The sequence below is a fragment of the Pyxicephalus adspersus genome, chromosome 3 (assembly GCF_032062135.1).
Source record: "Pyxicephalus adspersus chromosome 3, UCB_Pads_2.0, whole genome shotgun sequence".
In the NCBI taxonomy this organism is placed as follows: Eukaryota; Metazoa; Chordata; class Amphibia; order Anura; family Pyxicephalidae; genus Pyxicephalus; species Pyxicephalus adspersus.
In genome coordinates this window covers 23,638,576-23,658,303 of record NC_092860.1, presented here as the reverse complement: position 1 = coordinate 23,658,303, position 19,728 = coordinate 23,638,576, and the positions used below count along the sequence as shown (strand labels likewise).

Genomic DNA, 19,728 nt, shown 5'->3' with positions numbered 1-19,728 from the left:
GGCCATACAGTGCACAAATTTATTTATATTAGGTACATGATAGTCAAACCATGGGGGCTCAACTTTATCAATGTATGCTATTGCATTATAGTGCATACATGAACTTTGTAAGGCAATGCAAGTGCTACTCCAAATACAGGTAATACTGTGGGTAAGCGCTGGGGTTGGGGTAACATTTGTAAGGAGTGTGAGCTAAAATTATTACAAGCAGTATAATGTATCATAATGCTTTGCATGGTTTGTCCTTAAATACACAATATTCCTTTATAAGGAGTGCCAAGCATAGGTAGCGTAAAGGATATATAGGAACATTGCATGGACAGCTTGATGAGAATTTGCCTGGACAATAACTTTTTATAGTTGCTTGTCCAGAGATATTTATTATGTTTCTTGCCAGTTGGTTACCCACATTTTAGTAACATCATTTTTTTTCACTTTAATGCCTTTTGATATTATTACTGTGTTAGTATTACTATCTAAATAGTTTATGTTATCTTTATATCATTTCCATGTAGCATGTTGTTCTTATACTTATTACAGCAAAGCTTTTGTTCCTGAATATTAAGTCTTAGTACCTAAAAAATAAAAAAAATAATGTACTGGTGGATGTAGCATCAAAACACAAGAAAGAAAATACCTGTACTGTAATATTCAGCAGAAGGATAGTTTTTTTTATATTAATGGGAAATTGTTCATGATTATAGGATCCTAAGACATTAACAATTTTGCAATCCGGTACGGGATCACTAAACAACCCAAGGCAAACAATAACTTTTGCAGCACCTGTAGTGACCACCTTCTACTTACTCTCTGCCCAAAATAGGGCTACTTGGCAATAGATGGCTAGCTTTCTATACAGCTTTATCCTGTTTCTAATCAATAACGATAATTTTGATCAACATCTCTGCAATGCTTAAAAAGAAGATAAAGTTAGTGGGCGGAACACAATTACCTGACACATACCTATACAGGGTGTCATTTCCTTGAATTTGCATTGGTGCCAAGCAGGTTCCTCCAGGAGTGGGAAGTTCTCCATGCTTCTGTAGATAGTTCTTAGCTGCGGCAGCAATTACAGCTATGCCATCCTGTACCTTCTGCCGTAAACTCCTTCTCCAGCCATCAGTCACCACACTAACCAGTCCAACAGGAAAAAAGTTAGCAGGCCGCTCTGGAGAACCTATAGTGAAGCTTGGCACAATCCAAATGTGAGCAGGTCCAAGGAGTCCAGCTTCACCAGCAACAAAGAATAACTCTTCAGCCTCCTCTCTAGAGCAGAAGAGTAGAAACACTGGAGCAGATACTTGTTTGAGTACATGCTGAGTTCCACTTGGACCAGTGCCCGGTTCTAATATGAGCTCATCCTGGGGACCCCAGCCTGGTTGAATAGCCTCACACAGAGCTCTCACAGTTTTCAAGAATAGCTGGTGTCCAGGATAGTGACTGGTAACAACAGAGAATGGACCCAGGTCATATTCTTCAAGAACTTTGAAAATTACAATAAGCTGCTGCTCCACCGAGGCCGCCATTTGCAGAAAGGAAGAGCTTGGCTCCTGGAGAAACAATGAGGAGGTGTTTTTGAATCTGATGTGTGAATGGCAAGATTAGAAATAAACATTTCAAACTATATTGCATAATTACAACAAAGTAACTGTAAAGTGGGCAGATTTAGTCTAATTTCTTTTCAGGACAGGAGGAGGAAACGTCTCAAATTGAGAGAAGGTGTGCAATAAAACCACCTATTTTCAGTAAAATGGGGTAGGAATAAAATCTCTGTTTGTTTTCATGACTGTCTATGTTTGCCTCACAGTGTTGTTCTGTTTATATTTTGTTCTTCTATCATAGGGGCAGAAAGTAAAAATAAAATCTAAAAAGAGGGTCACAGAAAGCAATACAAGGAGGACACAAGTCTATCCAGTTTTGGCTGGCACTAAGCTACAGTATAAAGCAAAGTTTTTGCTAGTCATTGTCAAAGGTCATTTAAATATATATAGCTATTTTAGAAGGAATGAGGCTTTTTATATACTATACATAGGCACATTGGTAGAATAATACTAATGCTAAAATGTCCAATATGACAACCATGACCTCTCAGTACAATGGCCATAAGCATTTGAATAGTGTATTAGATATAGTTCTATTAAAGCAAATCAGGCACATATGACTTGCAACCTAAAAGAAGTGTATAATAAATGAAACTTGTGAAATACCAAATCTGACATTGACCTTGTTCTGAAAACACTCACTGCCTATCTGTCTTTGGCCTTTCAAGGCAAGAAATAGCACATGGCAAGTAAAGTCAAACTTGACGGACCACTTCATATTTACCCCACCATCCTCTTTGAGTCAAACCTGTATCATGAAATACTTACCTTCTTTCTCTGAAGATTCTTTCCCAGCTAGTCTTCTTCCTAATTCATCTCTATGGATGATCCATATTCCATTGGATGTCTGGAAGCTGCCTTAAATGCAGATCATAGAAATCATTCATTAACTGGTATGTTACCTATGTGCTATAAGAAGGGGATATGGAAAAGGCTTTGCTGTGCTGGCCAGGAAAACACAGTAATGAATTCCATAGCAGAAAATAAGATAGGTATGACACTCTGTTATCTTCATTCAGAGAGGGGGGAAAGTTACTCTGACACTATAAAGGGTCACCTGAAAGATGACATAAAAGTGAATATCGCGTGATATCACCCATATCTACTGGAAGAGTTGCAGCAAAACTCCTGGAAAACAACTAAATAAACATCTTAAAAGAGAACTCCAGAAGCAAATGTAAAATACACACATTAAAGCACTTCTATATTAATTAAAACATCATTACAGCTATCTTTAAATGCAATTAGAGCAAACATGTGAATGTGACTTGATTTAGCCTCTTGCAATCCCATATACATGGCATTTATATTGGGAAAAGAAGTTGAAAGCCTGGGAGCCATTTAGTTGTTAAACACATATTTTGCAGATATGATCCTCTGTTGACACCACCAGGAAAGCTGCCCCCAGAAATTACATACAATGCAGCAATTAATGGAATGCAAGCATGTAGACAATGCAATATGGAATGAAAACAAATATTTATTTCAAGATCAAAGGAAATTGTTTACGATGCACAGTTTATATTTATTTTAGGTTATCTTCAGTATGTTTCTACATAACCCCTCCAATAAATGATATTCATGGATGCCAATCAATTTGGGGAGTTTCGTAATCTAAGGAATTGTCTACTGTGTTTGTCTCTACTCTATTCAGGTCTTACATAACAATAAGTCAATATTACAACTGTTAGAATAACAGAAAACAAGTTGTGAGTGTAAGGGGATTGTTTTGCTCCATTGGACTTTACTAAAGTTACCAGCAATGTAAAACAGTCAGTCCAGTTAAGAGCAGAAACTTAGAAGTAGCTTTAGGCCATCCAGATAATGGAATCACCAAGTGGAACTAAAAGAATAAAGAATACCCTTGTTGTGAGCTGTTAGTAAAACAGAATTGCAATTTTATTTAAAAAATGCAGTCTTCTCTTTAGTTTATGTTTTTCTCCCAGTGCAATGAACATCCTGTAAACCCTTAATGTGGACAAGTGCACTCCAGTAGTAACTAATGTCATGGGGACTATAATGGAACATGCCAGAACTCTGTCTTTTGGCAGGGCTAGTCTAATTTTAAAGAAAAGAGTAAGGTTGACAATACTGCTGCTGAATTGAGAAAGGTCAACCAAAAATTATTACTTTAAAAGTAGGAAATATTAAAATTAAAAATATAGTTTCTGACATTAGAGGAACCAATGCAACAATATTTTTGATTTGGCTGTCAGCATTAGATATATATTTAAGGTGACACTGAAAACATAAGGCTGTGATTGCAAGACAAATGATTTGACTGCTAATGCAATCCTGCATGTAGTGGGCTAGGATTCCTTTACAGCAATAGGAGGCCTTGGTACAGGAAGGCTTTACTTGCTGTCACTGCAGCTAAGTGTGGTACAGCAAGTCAGTGTGGGTAAATGATACCCTCAATGGTTAACTGTTTTAAAATGTGCTGTTGGAAACATTGCTAAATTCAATAACAATGTCATATGATATAGGGAGGGATGTGGGGTGAAGAATGGTAAAGTAACAATAAGTGCAATATTAGTATTTAAATATATACTGCTACATGCAAATGTGTAAAATCAAAAAGATTGAACTGATAGTAAGATATACATATTTATGTATATGCTTCCCAAAGATGGATTCAGGCAAAATGGAGCCCTAGGCAAGACAGCATTGTTCTCCCATCACTTCAATTGACATTGATATGGATTGCAGTGGGCACATGGAATTCACCCCATTTGCACTCTCTGATAGGCTCCTTCCCATCAGTCACCAACAGCCTACAAATACATCTTCCTATAGAAAGTGACAGGCAAAATACACAGCTCTGACCAATACATTTAGCCCCCCGTTTTACATCAGGAAAATAAAAGTTGTAGCTGGAACCCCCAGGGAGCCCTTTGGGTTCTATGCTCTTGTGGATGATGAAGCTCTGATCATTGTAAAGGATCATGGGAATATAGTTTGGCAGCACTTCTTTTACTTCTTTTACAACAAATATCTGCTCATTTATGTGTTATGCTGGCACTCAAGTGCAGGGGTCGGAAGTATATATGTAATATGGAGTGCAGGGGTAGGAAGTATATATAATATAACATACATAGTGCAGGGGTCGGAAGTATATATAATATAATATATGGAGTGCAGGGGTCGGAAGTATATATAATGTAAAATATGGAGTGCAGGGGTCAGAAGTATATATAATATAGTGTATAGAGTGCAGGGGTCAAAAGTATAGATAATATAGCATATCGAGTGCAGGGGTCGGAAGTTTATATATAATATGGAGTGCAGGGGTCGGAAGTATATATAATATACCATATGGAGTGCAGGGGTCGGAAGTATATATAATATAACATATGTAGTGCAGCGGTCGGAAGCATAGATAATATAGCGTATAGAGTGCAGGGGTCGGAAGTATATACCGTATATATTATGGAGTGCAGGGGTCGGAAGTATATATAATATAACATATGAAGTGCAGGAGTCAGAAGTATATTTAATATAACACATGGAGTCCAGGGGTTGGAAGTATATATAATATAACATATGAAGTGCAAGGGTCGGAAGTATATACAATATAACATATGTAGTGCAGGGGTCGGAAGTATATATAATATAACATATGGAGTGCAGGGGTCGGAAGTATATATATTATACCAAATGGAGTGCATGGGTCGGAAGTATATATAATATACCATATGTAGTGCAGGGGTCGGAAGTATAGATAATATAGTTTATGGAGTGCAGGGGTTGGAAGTATATATATTATAGCGTATCGAGTACAGGGGTTGGAAGTATATATACCATATGGAGTGCAGGGGTCGGAAGTATATATAATACAACATATGGAGTGCAGGGGTCGGAAGTATAGATAACATAGTGTATAGAAGGCAGGGGTGGGAAGTATATGTAATATAGTGTATGGAGTGCAGGGGTCGGAGGTATATATAACATAGTGTATGGAGTGCAGGGGTTGGAAGTATATAAAATATAGGGTATCGAGTGTAGGGGTCGTAAGCATATATAATATAGCTTATCGAGTGCAGGGGTCTTAAGTATTTATAACATATGGAGTGCATGGGTCGGAAGTATATATAATATAGCGTATCAAGTGCAGGGGTCGTAAGTATATATAACATATGGAGTGCAGGGGTCAGAAGTATATATAATATAACATATGGAGTGCAAGGGTCGGAAGTATATATAACATATGGAGTGCAGGTGTCGGAAGTATAGATAACATAGTGTATGGAGTGCAGGGGTCGGAAGTATATATATTATAGGGAATGGAGTGCAGGGGTTAGGGATATGTACAACATCAAGGTCATCCAAGGTCATACATTAACAATCTCAACTGCTGCAGCAATTTACCTACCGGTGGATTGCAAAGGCAACGCAGGTAGATTGTGGAGCCCTGCCTTTCAAAATAAACTCTACCACCCACAGGAGTTATTAAGTCCATGTTTTTATTGTTAGTGGATCACATTGACTTGGTCATTTTAAAAGTAGCTCACAAGCCATAAAATTGTGTGCACCCCTGCCTTGGAGAGTAGTGCAAACAGGATTTTGGCAATTCCATCAGATTTGGCCAAAAGTGCTAAAAATGGAAACAGTAACTTTAAATAGAGATTTATAATCGGATTTTATGCCATAATGCTATTTGGGTTGCATAACATCTTTTTATAGCAGGGGTCCCCGGTCCACGGCCCACTAGTGGGCTGCGGCCGCCTGACAGCTGGGCCGCAAGAGCACGGAGACCAGCGGTGATCCGCGGCTCTGAACTCCTATGTGCCTGTGCCGTCCCAGCACGGCCAATCAAGTTGGTCTAAGATCAGACTACAGAAGGAAAGAAGGGTGAATATGGTGGTGCCTATAACAGAACAGGGACAGATGAGTATCCCCAGGGTTTAGTTTTGCCTAAATAATCAGTTAAATATATATTTGCACACAAACCTCTAGAACCAATGAGATAGAGCCATAATTGATTTTTTTGGGGGAAATTGTGCTCATGAGTATAGATTTCCACTTGACTGTAGTTCATTCCTCAGATTGAGCTATAAATATCCTACATATAATCCTTGCTTGTTCATTGTAGCAAGGAATAAAAGTGTGCTAGTTCATTGACAGCAAATAGAATATATACTGAGTATATCATTTTATTGTAAGTTTATATTGCAGTATAATTATTTGTCTTCATTATATTGCAGTATATATTATTTATTTTTGTAAATGTACCACTTTCCATTTATTCATGGATCATATAATACAATATAACATCATAAAATATTTAAACACCATCAGAAGCTGGATATTTATAGGGTAACATAGTAAGTTCCTGCTGTTCAAGCAACCTAAATCATGACGATTATCAGTTATCCATAGGATAACATTTGCAAGGTTATCAGCACCAAGCAGTTTCATGTATGCCAAGTTCCAGTTGTCACCAAAAAGTAAGCCCAAATCATTCAACTGTTTACAACCCACATGTATAATGCCATACAGTCATCTGACAAGGGTCAGAGTAAATGGTGGCAACTCTAATTTCAAATTGTGTTATTTAAAAAATATATATGTTTTAATGCACAGCATTTATCACACTGTTGAAGTATACAAAACTACAGCAAGAGCACACAATGTCTGTTTTAAATGATGTAATTAAATACTTAGGGTCTCCATGAAATGTGGGCTATGCAGCATTGAAGGATTTATATCATACAAAGTTTTGTTTCATATTGTGAGTATATTTGAATGCAATTTTTTTTTATTTGATTAAAAAGTTTTGGGAAATTCTCACTCCACAGAATCATGGTGTGTTTTTGTGGGAAGTGGAAGGGATGTAGATATTTCAAATATTGAAAATGACTTGTTAAAGTTACATATTAAAATTTATATAAGATTTTATTTACTCTGTTTATGCACAATTTATTATCACAATATAATTTCAAAGTCTGCCACATTACATTACAAAAAATACAATAAAACATGGTACATAGACTGTAAAAAAGGTTAGTCTGCCACTTAGAAGCCATGTGCTGGACCACTCCCTTAGGTGCACAAGATCCACCGGTACTCACATAATATCCATTAAATGCAAGATCTTTATTTTTTTTACAACAAAATCAAAACCACGTCTGGGATTTCCTCTTCTGACGCATTTCACATCATGGAAAAGCTCCTCTGCAGGATTTTGAATGTGTTGACTGGATCAATAAAGCTTTTACATTTAATTAATATTATGTGAATGTGAAAATCAATATGGATGAAAAAATAATTTACATGCATACTGTATATTGTGCATTGAGAAAATTGTATAAAAAATACAGCAAATGACACCTAAGCCATTTAGATGTGGATGTGCTTGTAGAATGCCCCAGTTGCATTTTTTTAATACCCATGTTCAGATCTGCAGTGGTAACATGGTATTGCTTGCTAACACCAGGCTTTCATGAAATGGTTAGCATGAACCTAGCTAGGATCTATTCCTAAATGGATTACAATAGCAAGTACAAAGATAGGACTATACAGGGTAGTACTTAACATGGGATAGCCCTATATAGGGATGAGGCATAGAGGCACAGAGGGGCAAAGTGTGAGGGCAGCAAAGTATTGGGGCCCAGAAGTAACAGCAGTGTGTAAAGCCACCAAAGGAAAGGTCTCTATATTGACCACCTATTATGTAATAGGACGTAGGCTGCCCTTTTTCCTTAGAACTTATGTTCTATGTAGAACTATGTAGTGAGAAGGTTAGAAGACATCCTATCAAGGTCAGAGAGAGATTACTCAAAATGTTCTTGTTTGGATGGAATTAAAGAAGATCCCACCATTAGTAGGGACAGAAAGTGCTACACACTGTTCTGCCGTAGTGCAGACATTTGCTGTAGAGCCCCCCTACCTTCCTGGGAACTAACCATGGCTCATTATCAGAAGAAAGCTATGAAGTCCGTAGTGCCCTATTCTTTTAAAGGAAAATCAAGCAGTTTTGTGTTTTATGTTGCAGTTGAATGTTAACTGCAGTAGAAGGTGAAAGTTGCTGAGTGTAATGTTCTGAAACTTTCAGTATGAAGCTACTGTTAAAATGCCTGTGCTATGTAGCATTTACTTACATAGGCACACAAGAGAAAGAGACAACCATGGCAAATCAAGACTGAGAATAATGAGGAATTACAAAAGGTCTGGGCAATAATGGAGCTGGATTCCATATGTGCTGCATGTGGTAGTCCTGTGCCCTAAGGGGAAGCTTTTGACCCAAGATATATAAAGGGCAAAAGTGTATTAGACCTTGTGATCCCAGGGGTATGAAGGGCACCATTTTACTATCCCTATAGGGTCATGGTCACCCGGATTCCTAAAGGCTGTGTTGAAGTTCTGGAAGTGAAGCTGGGTGTATGGTGTGAGGTCTCTCCAGCACACAAATTAACAATCAGCATTGGGCCTCAAGCATGTGCAAATGTGCAAGAAAATACATTGGGCTTGTTTTCCCCAGGAACCTTTCAAACAGATGAATACACTGGTAGATATGTTATCATGTCCTGAATTATATAGTCCTACCACAGAACATAGCTAGGTTGGTGATCTGACTTTTCTTTACTGCAGGTAATCAAAATAGCATGGTCACCTTCTTGACTTTAGCCTGTAACTGGACAGTCAAATAGGCACTGATAATTATTAATATTATAATTATTAAATTATATTCCTGTTTATAATGTACCTGGAAGTGTGCTTTAACTACTAACTTTTTAAACAAAAGATATTAGAGTAAGATAGGATGTACCTTTTTATATGTTACTATGTTATTATGTGTAGAATAATCCCTGAGTCCTGTATATTGTTATAACTGGTTGGAGTGATGTACTTATGATAGATAATAGGGATACACTGGCGGGCATTAGGCCTTCCAAGAAATGGTATGTGAACATTTATTTATGCAGACATCTCTTTATGTGTCTGTATGTCTCAAGACTCGAAAGCTTAAGGTTTAGGTTTGGCAGGTGGCAAATAATCTTGGAGATAGGGAAGTAATAAGCAATAGAAGTTGTGTGAACAACCTCAAGGAACCACTCAAAGAGTTGGAATCTAGGTTAAACATTTGGCAATAACAAAGGCTGAATCCTGAACCCACCTAAAGGGTTTCAAAATCTAAGGCCAAGTAAGGAACTTGTCTATTAAATGAATACCTATAGCTCCTTAATAAAACCAGAACAGTTTGGTTGAAACCCGCCAATATGGCAGCAGTGTCAACAGTAAAAAGTTTTTTTTATTCCAGTTCATTATAAGTAGCTCTGTATTTGTAGTGAAGTAGTGAAATCATCTGAAAGTAGTTAAAAGCATCTGTCATCTATTCTACAAAGTTTTCAGTTCAACAAACAAGTAAAAAAGCGGTTCCTTGATTATCTTACCTTTGGACTTAAAACGACAGCTGAACCTCCACTTATGCTGATAATTGGTACGAGAGTCTGTGAAGAAACAAAGTCTAAAATCTGGGCCACTGCCTCTGTTCCAATGTTATCCTGAAACACCACCGCATGGGCCCCTTTTAGTGCCAGGCAAAGCTGGCGCAACAGTGGTCCTGGGCCACTGTCATTGACAAACACGGGGACTGTGTGAATGTCGAGAGGAAGACTTAAAGATCCTTCTGGAAGAAGAGGTCCCATTAGTTCCATCTGAGGAAAGGAACCTCCAAATACTAGAGGCACATTCACCACAGGTCCTCCAGCTCGAGGTAGTAAAGTTTCCATCACCACAGCACCACACCCTAGTGCGCCAAGAAAAAGCCAACCCATGGAATAAGCCAGGAACATGTCAAAGATTGAACCTGCAGATAAGGACAAGACAATGTTATCTTAGTCTATACATTTATTTAGATACGTATAGCACAACATTAACAGTGGACATTTATCCTAATTTGCATACTACCATACAATAAAATAAAAGAATTTCTCATAATATCTATGAAAAACAGAAAGAAGTGAACCCATATGACCTTTGCAACTGTAATCAATCAACACTAATGTTTCTATGATCCAATTTAGGTTGGTTGGTGTGAGTTACTACACCTGGCATTGCTCTTCCCAATGTATTTTTGAACATTCCCCCATTTATTAGAATGGAATGCCAAAGTCTGAGTCTTATATATTTGTTTTTCTGTGTGCTTTGCAACCTGGGAAATTATAACCTATCTAGTACAAAAACAAAATGAAAATTCTAACTTTAAGTTGTGCTATAGGGCAAAACTGTCAATTGTTTCTGAAATATTCTTTAGCAAATTAGATCATCTATGAGGTAAGGCTTAAAAGACAATGAAAGACAAAATATGAGACACTTTGCTAAATATGAAAGATATCAGCATAAATTGTTCACTAATGGCTTGTGAAATGACACCAATGGCAGGCAACAGGGAATGAGCACCTGATATGGAATACATTAACATCATGTGGAAGAACAAGTGTAGTCTAAAAAGTATATCTGAGCAGGTTGTCAAAAATCTGCATCTTAAGGGAGGAAACATGCTGTGAGATAAACTAAGGGAGGACAATGGGACATACAGAAGACACTACGATGTATTTTTAGGCATACCATGAATTATTCATGGGTGGATGTGCCAGCCGATCCTGTGACTCCTGACTGAGCAGCATACGTCATATTGAGATCATACCACATAACCAGAACCAGACTTCAAACACAGCCAGCACTGAGCCAAAACCTGAACTGCATAAACTAGAAACCTGATCTACAGACAAATGTGCCCAAGACGCCTGGAAGAATCATTAAGACAAATGCATGCAAAATCTCACCTCTGCTATGCCAAAATGACTACGTAACACAAATCTTAAATGGAACAAAGCTGGAGACCTCTAAGCTACTATAGATGTCATCATCTGAACCAAAGCAAGTCTAAGTCAAAGCAGCAAGAACCTGGAAAAACCAAAGTGAATAAGGATTACGTATGCGGATATGGCCTTCCCTTCCACCCAAAGCCACAACACGTTTTTGGGACCTCCAATCGTACAAGTCTATCCTCTGCAATGGAAAACATCAGTTAACAAACAAAAGTTAGAAACATAAAAGCATTTCAGCAAAAGGACCAAGTTCTTCACCAAAGCACTGCATCCATTTTCTAAACATAGAGGAGCACTAAAGGACTATGGCACAATGTCAACTACTCTGCAGGTGGTGTGATGCTTGAAGCTACTTTGGAGCCTGGCCTAATAACGTAGGTGCCTCAGCAGCACAGCTTAATTATGCAAGCCCAACCGGAAAGTGGTAGAAAGATGTTGGTTTTGCAGGAATGTGGCAAAATGCCATGCCTTGGCTTAGGAGTATGGCATAATGCAGTGGGCACAGCACAAATGTGGCATATGGCTCCTGGGGCTTCTTGGGTGCACAGAACTGGAAATACATTAGTTAGCTCAGTCATTTGTCTTCATCAGGTTCATCTGAAAAGAAGCACAACTGCTTAAACTGCTTCCTTCTTTGAAGCCACCTGCTGCCGCCATGTCCCACAGAATAGAGAGGTGAAGTGTTAATACAGGTGGAGTGCAGGATGGATGTTGATAGGTAAGAGTTGAAAGTAAAGGGTGATAGTTAAAACAGGTGGAAGGCAATGGAAGAGGAAATGACCTGAATCTTCAGTAAGATCTGAACAAGCCAGGTAATGTTCATCCCTCACCTGCCCTGAGCCACAAGACGCACACGAAGAAGCCAGCGGAACGTAATACAGAGCAGAGCTCGCAAAGCCAGCTGTAAGAAGAGCGCAAAGGAGACACATCTAAACACAAGGATAGGGAAAAAAAAGAGAGAGGGAGAGAAAAGAGAGAACACAACTATACAGAACACATAAAGTAGGAAAGGAAAGAATGAGGAGAGCAACAAGAAACAGGAGAGACTTGGAAAATGCAAAGAGTGGGAGAAAACAAGGAGGGAGGAGGTGGTACAGGGTGAAAGAGAGAGAGAAAGAGGAGGGGGAATAAGGATGAGGATGGAGTGAGAAGTGTGGGACACGATGAAGGGAGAACAGGATGGAGAGAGTGAATGGGGAGGTATGTAAAATTGGAGAGGGAGGAAACAGACTAGGGAGGAGAAAGAGACAGGTATCAAGAGTGAAAAGAGAGGCATGAGAGAAAGGACAGAATCAAGGACAGAGACAGAGAGCTAAGGGAGCTATATATCACTCACTGCTAAATGAGCACTGCCTGTCCATGGCTGGGTCTCATACACAGTATACTTTCAGTCTCATCTAGAGATCTCATGCCTTCCCCTTTTACCCATCTAATATCCAAAGCTTTTTATTTCTTGAATTATGGATAAGGGCATATATTGTATATACCAGGTATGCCCTTTTCTTTCATATGATAGATGTTTTCCATAATGCATAGTGCTTTTTGCTACTTTAGTTCATCTCATTTTATGTACTCATTTTTTTTGCTTCTAGAATTTGCACTTTATTGTACAGGCTGATTTTGTTTTCTCTCTGATACTCACTGTCACAATTTATAGATCATGACTTTGTTTTTTAAATTAGCTCAATGCAATTTCTTTTAATATTTTGCTTTTCTCTTTTTGTAACTTTTTTCCTGAATTCTGTAGCAGGTGTTTTCAGACAACCTGCAGCTTGTACATATTGTATGCATACAGACGAAGCCCTATACATGGTGATTGTGCCTTTCACATATCTATCTATGACCTTAACAGCCAATAGATCTGTTTAAGCTCTACATCTGTTTGCTGTAAGTGATCTAATAGAATAATTGCTGTGTATATTGTCATGAACAACTGACCTTACATGCATGCAGGGAGACCTATTGTATACAATCACTGTAGTAATTACTACAGGAACATTAAATAATAAAATGTTATCTTTACAAATTTTGTTGTCTATAATATATCCATATAGGCATCTGTGATTCTTCTATAGAGCCTAGGACTATATTTTATGGAGGCTTTGAACAAAATTATTAATATATGAATACATTCACACACTTATATACTAATGAGGGTGTGCACATCTAGATGTTCAGGAATGTATGCATTTATGGTATGTATACACCCATAATTAGGAGATAGATAGATAGATAGATAGATAGATAGATAGATAGATAGATAGATAATATGTTATATACATATAGCGCACAAACATGTGTACATGATTCTATTCTGCAGTAAGACACAAGGTTTTAATATACAGGCAGAGGTCCACCCCAGTCACACTAGCTGTTTCATTACTATCTAAAGGCTTGTATAAAAATGCACAATGAGTCCAACACTTCAAAATTGAAGGTGTATCTTCAAAATCTATATGTATCTTGACACTTTTAAATATCAGTTTGTTTACTCTCGTATATATTTTTACTTTAATGACTAAAAGTGCATCATTTTCTATGTTTATTGAAACCCTGTGGATTTAAGTGCTATAATTATGCATTGCCAAGAATACCTCTTTTTTCTTCGCAGGGGTTTGCATTCAAAGGAAACCTCAATTTGCTCAATTTATTATGACTTAGGGAATCTGACATTCCCTCGTGGGAATCTTCCAGGTCCATGTGTTTCAATGGCAGTAATTGATTCCCACCAGGCAATGTCAGATTCCCTGTTTTATAAATAGAGCCCTTTGAGTCACTGCAAAGTACTGGACTACTGTGATGCTTGTCATTGCTTTTCCATGCATATGCATATTGCCATGCACTAGTGCCATCTGGTCTACATTTGTGTTAGTAATAGGCTCATGGGATACCTAAGATATGCTGTTTTTAACCTGCCCATAATGTTGATATGTTCTACATGTGTCACCATCCTCTACCACTTTCCCTCAAGCTGTGCCAACACTGGTGTCAAGCATCATGCTATTCAGTTATGGTCCATATATGAAGGGTCAAGGTGACCTTTTTAAAGATGCTTGTATTCAGAAAAAATACATTGCAGGGTTTTTCAGTATTCTCCAGGAAGTTACCTAATTGCTGTTTGGGGACAAAAAAAAAAAACATTATCCTATATGTTATATATGAAATCTGGGCTCTGTAAATACTGATACCAAACCTAGTATTGTTGGCTATTTGGTGTAAACTTTTATTTTCTATTCAGCATTTTTATTTTTAGAAAAGTTACACAGTTTTGAGTTGGAGTACCTGAATTTACAAGGACCAGAATTTGATACAAATTTCTTATACATTAGGTGGGGGTGGGGGGAATTGCTATACTGTAATCTGATGGTACTTGGTAGCATTTCAGTCTTTGAAGATTGCTTTAAAGTGTTGCAGATTTTTGTGTTATATTCAGATAGTTCACTTTCCCCATACAGAGGTCATGCTGCAGAATGATCTTCCCCCACCCAGGGCTCCCTTGGCTGTTATGCTTGGATCTCTAAGGAGTAAAGTTTCAGTACAGCGATTGCTAGGTGAATGCGCAGACGTTTTATGAGATCTAGGCATAAGGGAGACTGTGCTGCAGCTGTGAATGAGGTGTGAATCAGTTAAAAAATAGTGCTGTGATTTTTCTATCCCTGTTGAAAAATATAATTTTGCTTTTGTGAATTGTGAATGCTTACTTAAGTTATAAGGGTACTAAATATTACACTTATGGTACATAGACCCCATTTCAAAATTAATACTTGTGTAACAAATGTGCAATGTATATATCATTTTTCTAGAATTTCACCATAATGTCAGCCAGAAGCTGTTGTAATAAAACAAACATCTTCAGTTTCTTGGAACATTAAAACAATTTTATACATATCCCCTTACAGAAATGCAGAACTCATCTAGCGTTTCCAATTGCTTTCTCTGTTGGTATTAACAACATATCATACATCTGTCTTAATTTATTTATAGTTAGAGTTAGAGTTAAGTTGTAATTTTAGATTCTAATGATGGCCAACTGTTCCGTAGCCCAGGGACAATAACTATGTTTGGGTTTAGATATTTTCAATTCTAATTTAATGGAAGAAATGTAGCCAGGCTGTTGGCTTTTAATGTTTACTTATTGTTAACAAACAGTAAATAAATATATATATATATATATATATATATTTATAATATATATATATATATATATATATATATATAAACTGTATATATATGAATATATTAAAAAAATCCCAACTCTGTACCTAAATGACTTCCTCTGAACTGAGTGACCTGGAAGACAGTTTTTCCTTCTTAGGGCAACACCATGGCATCATTACCAACCAGCACTGAAGAAGCTAAAGACCTCCAGGGGAATTGGTGGATGGGCAAGGGTTTGTAGCTCTCACAACAAGCTCTCACTGACCTTTGTAGCTGCAGCCACATGAAATTTGCAGCAGAAGTTCCTCCATTTTACTTTCTCCTTGTAGCTCAGCTTTCCCTTTTCAACAATTGATTTGAGAGTCTGTAAGTAAACCAGTGAGGTAATAGTAAAAAAAATAAATTCTCCTGACTTCACTGCTTATTTTTGAGAATAAATTGCTTCACAGTGTCTGTAACTATCTAGATCAATGATGCCCTATTTAAAGCTTATGGTATTTGCTGTTTGTTATATAAATATATCCATGTTGAAAGCTTGCACACAATTTTACTTTAGATATATTCTTCTCAAGAAGGATGAATTACACTGAAATAAAATAATGCTTTATTACATCAGTGTGGAAACACTTTTCTAAAATAAAACAGCTTATTAACATGTTTGAGAAAGTTCTAAACCTGCAAAATCATAAAATGCTATTGTTTTCATTTTTTGTCCAGCCTGCACATTTTTTTAGATTGTTGTAACCTGTTGGACTGTTCTAATCAACACTTACAAGTAGTACTGTACTTTGATGCAGACCCCCCCCCATCACACATTTCAGTTGGCCCATCAACGCAATAGCCACCAGCACTGGATGCTGGAAGAAAGGTGGGCAAGCTTCAGAACTATAGGGAAGTGCTGAATATTTACCTGGTCCTAGCATTTTAGGGCAGCAGAACTGTACTACTAAGTGTTTTCACTTCATGTCTGCTAAATATTGGTATTCAGAGGTATTTAAAGGTTGTTTTGTACTGTTGAGCCCAACATCATTTGTTTGTCTGCTATACTTAAATTATATGTATATATGAGAAATGTCCAAAGTCATTAATGGGTTTTAATGAACCAAAGTGATGCATTGAACGGCAATGCCAGCAATATTAGAAGTCCCTTCTTTATTTTAAGTACACCTTTTGAGTAAACCTTTTCATTATTACTTTCATTTTTGCTGTGACTTACAATTTTCTATGCTTGCTGTTCCACATTTTTGAGTGGATTTCACGTCCATATTTGTTGATACCATGATTGAAGGCGTATAAGCAGAGTCCCTGCTGGGATAATGGAAAAGCCACATAAGAGAGTATTGTTTTTTTTCAATCAGTCTAAGCTAGGCATGTCAAAGTTAAATGAAGTGGTGCAGAATTTCCAGTAAGATAAGTCAGTCAGCTGGGGGTTTTCTATTTTACAACCTTCCATTTTTCATTAAAGGTTGGCTAAAATGCAACCCTTGCATAAAGAATATAATTGCAGTATAAAGTAAGCCTTAGTATTTAGTATTTTAGTATTTTGTCCCACTCTGAAGTCTAAAACTTAAACAATATAGAGTTTAAGCATGAGCATCAGTGGTACCTACTGGGCACTGAACCTGCCCATTGTTACAAAAAAGGACCAATTGTTGGCATTGAAGGTAGAAGTAGTGATCCAGGACCCAACTTCTGAATCATTCATATACTGTGTGTGTATATATATATATATATATATATATATATATATATATTATAAACTTGTAGAGAAATACACCTTTACCTATAAGGTAAACCAATTTAAAGCTATAATTTATTTTACACAAACTAAAAAACAAAGTCATCTGATCCTTCTCTTTAAGCAGGCAGAATTGGCATGTGATGGGCAAGTGCTCACCATTCTAATATTAATTTATTTCCTTATGTGATACGTTGTAGTCACCATTAAGTAAAATTTATATTCTTATGAAATCTGTTTGCGTATGTAATAAATATTGATGCCCACTTATCATAACCTAATTTTATCACAGTAAAGCTACTTTTGGTTAGTCAAAGGTTAAGACTGGCAGATGGGAAATTTGGTTTATTAGATATACTTTGCCAATTGACCCTTTTTGCACAGTGCTGCTTTTTTTTTATAACTTTTCTTCCCCAATAAAACCGTCAGCACAGACAAGCTGTATTCTTACAAATTGATTCTTTCCCCTTTAAAAGCTCTGGTAATCTTGCTCCAGATGGTATCACTTCTGTACCGGGGACCCCAGATGATAGAAAGTAATACACAGATTGACTGAACAGTGTTTTGCAGATGACTGTGCACCGTTCTGTAATTATCTATTTTTTTCTTCTACAGATGAAGAGAATTGCCCAGATGAAGAGATATAGTCTTTGATTTAGATTGTGTAGAATGACCCCTTTGAGAGCTTAGTGAATAATCATCCAATCAAGTTCGAGTAAAATGACTGTTTTTCTTTTTTAATTTCTCTATTCATTTAGTGAATCAGCCACATTAGTGTGTAGTTTACTAATGTAGGATTTCAGTGATGTGAACATGTAAACACCCAGTCATATGAAAGGTAATTTAAAGGAGAGAACATCTAGTGCACAATTTAGAATGACTTCATTCTACATCACTGTTTGTAATGCTAGACGTACACTATGCAATTTTTTTTCTCAGTGTTATTTATGATCAATATTGCAATCAACTTAAATCAATTCTTGGGATCTACTGCAAGTAGTCATTTGTTTCATAACTGATCTGAATTATAATCAAGTTTACCATTACATCTAACCAAAAATCAATGTTATAGCATAAAAGGGGAGGTTTAATGTTTTTTTTTTTTATTATTGCAACCATGAAGCTAAAAAAGAAGGTGATGCATACATAAATGCAGGTCAGGATTAAAACACTCAATGGTAATGGCAACCATGGGGGCTAAAAACTTTAAAAATGTATATCAAAACAAGGGAGGTAGAAGAAGAAAAGTGAAAAAGAAGGAAGACAGCGAACAAGGGAGGGAACAAAGGTGGAACAAAAACAAATGAAGGTTAAGAACCAGAAAGGGACAAAATCAAGCAGTCCCCTCTTAGTCAAAACCCATCCACAACTGCTTCATACTACCTCCCCAAAGCATTCCTCCCAAAATATTTTATTAAAATTGTCTATATACCTAACACCCAGCTTACTTCCAGCTGGTCCAGTGACACCATAAATTCTTTCTTTTCCTCCTCAATACCAAGGAAGGACAGCTCTTATTGCAACAATAAACACTGCTCACATTTTAAGGGCCAGTTTCATGCAGCAGTACCATGGTATACATTTTAAAGGTTTATAAATGACAACCTGGGCTAACAGGAAGGTGTCAAATTAAATTGGCTGCAATTTGGCCTGAAAGTGGGAGATGAGTGGTGGAGAAGAACATGGAGGACAACATGGGGCATAAGGAGGATGAACAGTGCCCTATTTTAACAATAGGGAACAGGAAAAAAGTTGGAGTTCCAATTTAAATCAATAAATAAAACAAGCAGGACTTAAATATGACATGACTCCATGACAAAATAATTATAAAGACCCCTTGATCTCCAAAGTCAATTTTAAAAGCAATCTCACTACCGAGGCCTGTGCATTTGCAGGAGAGTAATCACATTAGTGTGTATTATTTTTACAGTGGTATAAGAGCTTTGCCGAAAAATATTTCTATCTTTAGTTCTAACAAATAGTACTGGTCCACCATGTATGGCTGAGCCCTAAAGCACCAACATTGGCATTGCTATAATTATGCCTTTTAAAAGATACGGCAACATGGGTTTACTGTATTGTAGCAAGCTTCTTATCTATGAAGACGTTTCTTGGAAATGTGTGTGAAGTAATGCTCATTCTAGTAAAGCTGAGTTCGGCTCTTCAGTGTAGGAATGTATAATACTGTGTGTTAGTCAAACAAAATGTACACAGTGCATTCCGTCTCTGCCATTCCTGACTCTCCTTTTATCCCTCATGTGGACAGTTACTGCCCGGGGCACACAAGACACAGTAACTGTTTCTCTCTTCTTCTGACAGTGAGCATCTACCCCCTCCCCTTCATTTTCTGCTGCCAAGCTCATGGAAGAACTTGCTCCTCTCCAAACACAGGCAAATG

At 37.2% G+C, this 19,728-nt stretch overlaps 1 protein-coding gene across 2 annotated transcripts in view; it reads right to left on the bottom strand.

Moving 5' to 3' along the window:
* GRIN2C (glutamate ionotropic receptor NMDA type subunit 2C) overlaps window positions 1-12,539 on the bottom strand; it is a 41,865-nt gene extending 29,326 nt beyond the window's left edge. For both annotated transcript variants that reach the window (XM_072403943.1, XM_072403944.1), the window contains exons 1-3: window positions 12,265-12,539; window positions 9,995-10,410; window positions 964-1,550 (exon numbers count right to left, since the gene is read on the bottom strand). In XM_072403943.1, the coding sequence (XP_072260044.1) occupies window positions 964-1,550; window positions 9,995-10,396 (989 nt within the window). In that variant the 5' untranslated portion in view covers window positions 10,397-10,410; window positions 12,265-12,539. The remainder of the gene's footprint in view (window positions 1-963; window positions 1,551-9,994; window positions 10,411-12,264) is intronic.
* Between the last annotated feature and the right edge of the window lie 7,189 nt (window positions 12,540-19,728).